At 39.7% G+C, this 7787-nt stretch overlaps 1 protein-coding gene across 1 annotated transcript; it reads right to left on the bottom strand.

Moving 5' to 3' along the window:
- Window positions 1–7114: 7114 nt before the first annotated feature.
- Eddm3b (epididymal protein 3B) lies at window positions 7115–7564 on the bottom strand. Its single transcript, XM_027922336.1, has one exon. It carries the CDS (start codon window positions 7550–7552, stop codon window positions 7115–7117), a length of 438 nt encoding a protein of 145 aa, XP_027778137.1. The 5' UTR covers window positions 7553–7564.
- Between the last annotated feature and the right edge of the window lie 223 nt (window positions 7565–7787).

Here is a 7787-nt window from a genome sequence, read left to right as displayed (position 1 = left end):
GTTCAGTAGAGGAAACTGGAAATCTTGATGGATAGTTCTAGAAATATTACACACAAAAGAGGAAGAATAGTTTCCTAAGGGAAATAAATATGCAGTCATCCAAAAGAGGGTAGATGCTATGAAATCCAAAGTAATAGTACCAAGCTATTATACTAATTATTCTTTTTTTTTTTAAGTTGACATGTTCCATATTTATTACACAAGTGCCATTGGGCTGTATGGCCGTGAGCACTCAGCTGTGAGTGGGCTGAATGCTAAAGGAAGGTCCCTGGACACTGTGTGAACCTCACATGCCTACAGTCTTCTTGAGGACACACTGCTGGGGTCAAGTGTCACCCTTGGGCACACCCAGTGAGGGCCAGATTGCCAAGCCCCTGGAGGACCATGTCCCCAGCTTAGGGAGCTCCCCCTCCTCTTCCTCTCCAAGCATGCGGTTCCATCCACAGCCCAGCTGATGTTCAGGCAGTCACTTCCCAAGTGTGCAGAGGCCTGGGGAAAGACCATCTGTGGCTGCTGTAGCTTCAACAACCTGCATTTGCCTTGTTTATTCACAATGCCTTCCCTTCCCCAGTCCAGGAACTTTGCTAATGAAGCAGAGGCCACTACCTGCCAGCATTGCCACAGCCCAAGGGCTGCCACCTGCCAAGGAGAAACTGCAGCTTCAACCCCCTCAGTGACTTGCCATGTTATCTCAAGCCAGGGGTGGCAATATACTAATTATTCTTGACTCCATTCTCCTTCTACACTGTTTGAATCACCATCTATCTGCTAATCCTTTAATCAAAACATTTACAGAGGGGCTGGAGATATAACTCAGTAGTAGAGCACTCATCTAGCAGGCATGAGGTCCTGGGTTGAATCCCCACTACCACAAACCAAAAATGTTTATAGAGTTTCTTTCTTCTTCTTCCTCCTGTCCTCCCCGCGCCTCCTCCCACCTTCTTTTTTATTTTTTAGTCCTAGAGATTGAACCCAGGGCCTCCTGCAAACACTCCACCAGTGAACTACATCCTCACCCATTTTTATTTTTTATTTTGAGACAGGTCTTCCTAAACTGCTTAGGGCCTCTGTAAATTGCCCAGGAGCTTGCCATTCTGGGATTATAGTCGTGTGTGCCACCAACCCCAGCTGAACTGATTTCTTTTTCAAAAACAACAAACACAGGAGAATCTCTCAAAGCATAAATAAATTACCCTTTTGTAAGGGAAATTTACACTTAACAAAGAAAATCTCCACTTCTACTGGTGTCTTCCTCTCTGTACCAGAAAGAGAAGGATGTCTGTGGACCACAACAAGCTCTTCTCAATGGAAAGGCTTTCAATGAAAGCAGCATAGCAGGCCTTTCCCTCATTTACCATTTACCATTCTTTTCTTACATATCTTGCCTCTCCACAACCTTCTTTCTTTGTCTTAGGTGAAAAGGAAATAGTAGGTGTTAGGAAGTGAGTCAGCTATGAGCTGGGAGCAGGGAAAGGACTAGGAAGGGCAACTGAAACCCACAGGGAGCCTCATCGCCTTAGAAAGCCCTGACGTGGTGAGGGCTCTTGTCACTCTTCTCTCTGAGAGAACCTATTCTCGCCCTCAAGGATGTCCCTCTTTCCTTTCTTCCTTCTCCCTTCCCTTCTAACAAACATTGCTCTTCTTTTACTAAGTCTCATGTCTTGCTTGACATGCTCTTGAGCAAGAACACAAGAATCCAGGTTGGGGGTCTCTGTGACTGCTGCTGCCTGGGGCTCTGCTGTGCTGGCTGGTCTCCTCTGCAACAGTAGACATTAAGGGGATTTCCCCTCTGCCCTCTGGGTTTCCACAATTGAATCTGCTGAAATAAACTGATAACAGATTCATGATAAGGGAGAAGTTTATTTGTATGAGGTGCATGGGAACCACACAAAACAGTGATAACAGGAAGGACTTTACTGCTCTCAGTATTCCACTAAAGCTCAGAAGGCAGATTAGCAGGGGAAATGAGTTTTACTTTGTGGATAATGGAGGATAACAACTTCTTTCTCAAATCTCCAATTTCAGGGGTTGAGGGGTACAGAAAGTTATAAGAGAGGATTCATCTCAGGGATGCAAGGATGCTTCCACATATGGAAATCAATAAATGTAATTCATCACATAAATAGACTTAAAGACAAGAACCATATATTTATCTCAATAGTTGCAGAAAAAGTATTTGACAAAATACAGCATCCATCTGTGTTTAAAATACTAGAAAACAATAGGAATAGAAAGAACACTGTGAGCCAGGGGTGGTGGTACACACCTGTAACCCCAGCGGCTCGGGAGGCTAAAGGCAAGAGGATAGTGAGTTCAAAGCCAGCCTCAGCAATGCAAAGCACTAAGCAACTCAGTGAGACCCTGTCTCTAAAATAAAAATACAAAAATAGGGCTGGGGATGTGGCTCAGTGGTTGAATGCCCCTGAGTTCAATTCCGGTTACCACCCCACCCCCGGCCTCCCCCAAAAAACAAAGAACATTGTGAAAGCTATATATGACAAACACAAAGCCAACATCATTCTAAACAGAGAAAAACTGAAAGCTTTCCTTCTGAAAACAGGGTTAAGACACAAATGCCCACTTTCACCTTTTCACTTTCTATTCAGCATAATCCTTGAAACTCCAGCCAGAGCCATTAGGCAAAAGAAAGAAATTAAAGGGATGTGAACAGGAAAAGAAGAGCTTAAACTATCTCTGTTGTTTTTTGTGGTGCTAAGGATTGAACCCCAGGGCCTTATGCATGCAAGGCAAGTACTCTACCACCTGAGATATATCCCCAGCACCTCAAACTATCTCTGTTTGCCAATAACATGATCCTATATTTAGAAGACCCCCAAAAACTCCACCATAAAACTTCTAGAACTCATAAATGAATTCAGCAAAATAGCAGGATACAAAATTAACACACATCAATCAATTGTGTTCTTATACTCCGATGATGAATCAGCTGAAAAGAAATTAGGACAATCATCTCATTCATAATAGCCTCAAAAAAACAAAAAACAAAACAAAACAAAAAAAACTCCACACACAAAAAAAACTTGGGAATCAATCTAACAAAAGAGGCAATTGACCTCTACAATGAAAACTACAGAACACTAAAGAAATAAATTGAACTTAGATTAAAAGATCTCCCATGTTCTTGGATAGACAGAATTAATATTGCCAAAATTACTACTAAAAGCACTATATAGACTCAGTGCAATTTCCATTAAAATTCCAATGACATTCTTCATAGAAATAGAAAAAACAGTCATGAAATTCATTAGGAAAAAATAAGAGGCCCAGAATACCAAAGCAATCCGTAGTGAGAAAAGTGAAGCAGGAGGCATCACAATACAGAACTTAAATTATACTACAGAGCTATAGTAACAAAATCAGCATTGTATTGGCACCAAAACAGGCATGAAGACCAATGGAACAGAATAGAAGTCACAGAGACAAATCCACATAAGTACAATTATCTCATACTAGACAAAGATGCCAAAAACATACATTGGAGGAAAAATAGCCTCCTCAACAAATGGTGCTGGGAAAACTGGAAATCTATATGCAGTAGAATAAAATTAGACCCTTATCTCTCATCCTGCACAAAACTGTACTCAAAGTGGATCAAGGACCTAGGAATTAAACCAGAGATGCTGCGCCTACTAGAAGAAAATGTAGGCCTAACACTCCGTCATGTCAGTTTAGGAACTGACTTCTTCAAAAAGACTCCTAAAGCACAAGAAGTAAAATTTTAAAAATCAGTAAATGGTATGGCATCAAACTAAAAAGCTTCTTCATAGCAAAAGAAACAATCAAGAGTGTGAAGGGAGAGCCTACAGAATGGGACAAAATCTTTGCCACCTGCACCTCAGATAGGGCATTAATTTCCTGGATATACAAAGAACTGAAAAAACTTAATACCCAAAACAAACAAACAGCCCAATTAATAAATAAGCAAAGAAACTAAACAGACACTTCTCAAAAGAAGAAATACCAATGGTCAACAAATATATGAAAAAATATTCAACATCTCTAGCATTTAGAGAAATGCTAATTAAAACTACACTGAGATTTCATCTCACTCCAGTCAGAATAGCAATTATCAAGAATACAAAAAAAAAATACAATAAATGTTGGTGAGGATGTGGGGAAAAGGGCACAGTCATACATTGTTGGTGGGACTGCAAATTGGTGCAACCACTCTGGAGAGCAGTATGGAGATTCCTCAAAAAACTAGGAATGAGACCACCATTTGACCCAGTTTTCCTATTCCTTGGTAGATATCCAAAGGGGTTAATATCAGTACACTACAGTGATGCAGCCACATAAATGTTTATAGCAGTAAATTTCACAATAGCTAAGCTATGGAGACATCCTAGGTGTCCTTCAACAAATAAATGGATAAAGAAAATGTGGTAAGTAAACACAATGGTGTATTACTCAACCATAAAGAAGAATGACTTCATGACACTTGCCATATGACACTTGGATCTGGAAACTAAGTGAAATAAGCCAATCCCCCAAAAACCAAAGGTCAAATGTTTTCTCTGATATGTAGAAGCTAATCCACAATAAGGGAAGCGGGAGGAGTGGAAGAATAGAAGTTCAGTGGATTAGACAAAGGGGAATGAAGGGAAGGTAGAGGGTAAGAAAAGGAAAGTCAGTGGAATGAATCTGACATAACTTTCCTGTGTACATATATGAATATACAACAGTGAACTTCACTTTCATGTATATCCACAAGAATGGGGCCCTAATTAGCAAAAGAATATTCTATGCTTGTATAATTATATCAAAATGGAATCTACTGTCATGTATAACTGAAAAGAACCAATATAAAAAAATAAGAATAAAGGAGGCACAGTGGGACTAAAGTTAGGAAATGTGGATTTAGCTCAACTAAGAAACAAGTCACATTCTCTGTTTCCCAGGCATCCACTAGGGTCAGGGGGCTGCCCCTCAGCCTCCATTCTCAAAAAAGTTAAAAAAAAAAAAAAAAGAAGTTCAGGAGCTAAAATAACTTCAGAGGGGTTCTGTTTCATCATGAGACTCAAAGAAGTTCCAGATGTTTGAAGTGTAAAAAGCATTTCTGTCCACAGGAGGGAATAAAGGCTTGGGATTCTGGGTGGTAGGGGGGATGATGATAGTTTACAAAGAGAATTAAAGGAAATAAATGCATGGCAAATAGGAGAGTTTGCTCTGTGCATGAAGTCTCTCAGGTAACAGGCTTCAGAAGAATAGATGATTGCTTGCAACAAAGTCTTTCTGGATGAGATTTCAGATCTTCAGTCTTATTTTCCAAAGATAAATATTTTTTGTTTAATGAGATTGCAGAGAAGGAGTTCATGATAATTGCATTCAGGAGGAACTTCCAATTCAGACAAGGGAACTTTAGCCCCCTCTGAGTTATTCATCCCTGATCCCACCTCCATGTGTATAGGAGATGCACATATTAATAAACTTTCAATTGTTTTTCTGTTGTTAATATTATTTCTGTTATATGGACCTCCAGCAAGAACCTAGAAGGAAAATATTTTTTTCCTCTTCTATAATATATTAAGAAGAGTATTTACCATGTGGGAAAATAAAACCAAATAAACTAATATTCCCCATAGGTAAATTGATCTTGAAGGACTCTGGTTTAAAACTAATCTCTTGTGATTTTTGTTAATATAGATTATCATTCACCAGGTATCAGCTCATCCCCAGATTTCACTGAAAAATTTCAAGGCTCAGGAATTGCCCTACGAACATTATGACCCATCTAGATATACTGGTCGCTGACTGACACCAGAGTTATAGGAAGGTATGCAGTCACCTCATTAAAAAGATTGATACCTTGGTCTTTTCTCTGATTGTTTCAGAATCAGAATCATGTAACATTGCAAGAGACTAGAGAACTTAAGGTATTTGAATGCTTAGTATTTATCCTGCCCATACCCCTCCTATATGAAGAGAACATTCTTCTTACCTTGTATCTCTCTCCCTAATTTACAAATAGAATTCTTATACACTCTACCTGCTTGCACCCCCAACACTTTCTTCTCCTATTTATTTCCTTATAACAACATTTAAGTCTAAAATCTCATTCTCAATTGAAAAACTTGACATTTTGAAGTCTTCAAACTTCCACTTAATTTATTTCCCCGCTGAATGAAAATGTTTATTATCAGGCAAACTCACTTATGCTATTATCTTCTACTTAATGTGGAATGTTATGAGGAAATGAAATGCCTTAACCCATCTAAAATGAATTGGCCTTCTTAGGAATGTTCTTAATAAATAAGTCCAGTGGAGGTATCTCAGTCTGGTTGATGGAGGAGGGGTACTTTTTGATCTGAGGTTCATAGCTTCTGTTGTGTTCACAGCCTACTATGCTTTGCATATTAGAAATCCCCCTCTTCTAGTCAGGGAGAGCAGATGACTAAAGTCTCATGTTTTATCCAAAGAATGAGGAAAGAAAAAGTTAATTTTCCTTGGAGTACCTACTGTGAGCCAGGAGCCATGTGACTATCAGTCAGCTCTGCCTGTGCCACTCATTTGGGTGGATCTAAGGATGCTACCACAACAATGCTTAGGTCATGGCTTGCCTTCAGCTTAGCACATACAAACACATTTATATACCCAGATACATAAACATATTCCATACATTTAGGCACACACAGACCTATGTACAATACAATCACATCTACTCATACACCGTAGTAAGTGCAGCCACACTGCTCATACTAGTGATATAATACAAACTGCATGCATAAATAAGCTCATCATACACATTGGAATAACATACTTTATTTATAGAAGGAAAGGTCATTCAGCTTGGTAGGTTTAAAGATGTCAATGTCAGGAAAAGTCCTGGATTAGTCGAGAAGAGATGTCACATGAGCTGAACCTTGAAAGAACACTTAGGAGTAACTTAGGTAGTAAATGAGGACAGACTATTATTACAGGCAGAGAACAACAAAATCAAAATTGTACTATCATGAGACTATGATCCATAACTCCGGTTGGAAAACATTGACATGAAAATGCAAACTGGGGAGTGGCAGTGGCCGTTGATGTATGCAGGGCCATCACCTGAAAATCACGAAATGTTCTCCCCAACCTGAGGTCCCAGACAGACTGTCTAGTTGAAGAGAGGCTTTATGAGCTTCACATCTTCTATATTGTCAACATACCCATCCATGCTACAATGGAATTGAATATGGCTATAGCTCCTGGTCTCTCTGTAGTTATTTAATTTCTCCCAGTGACAAGTGAGTGTTTTGATGGGACGCTGGGCCCATATGTATGTATTTCTATAACGGTCATTCCATTTGCTACTAATGCATATATGCTCAATTTTGTACCATGAGATATAAATGAACATGTGAGAGAGCTTGTGGCTCAGATTTCCTTTTTTCATGAGATTGTTACATTTGTAGGAAGCAAAATCTTGGCTTGGACTTAGGTGATGTTCTTCCATAAATTTCCTCCTGGAAATGTTCTCACTGTGCAAAAGTAAACTGCATTGGAGACACAGCAGGGCCAAGAGAGTGACCCAGACCTTTAGAGAGGACGCCATCTCAGTGACCAGGACCACCTGTGTATGCACAGGGAAGAGAGAGGAAAATATTAAGGCATGCCTGGAGGGTTGCGCTGCACTTCAAAATTCCTGTTCCTGCCAATGAGGGCACTTGGGCCTAATTTCACTATTTGATTCCTATACTAGAAGATGATAACTCTTTTTTTGGGCAGAGGGGTTCTGGGAATTGAACCCAGAGATGCTTTACCACTGAACTACATCATCCCCTTTGTAT

Source organism: Marmota flaviventris, chromosome 2 (assembly GCF_047511675.1).
Source record: "Marmota flaviventris isolate mMarFla1 chromosome 2, mMarFla1.hap1, whole genome shotgun sequence".
NCBI lineage: Eukaryota > Metazoa > Chordata > Mammalia > Rodentia > Sciuridae > Marmota > Marmota flaviventris.
This window is presented reverse-complemented; position numbering and strand designations above follow the sequence as displayed.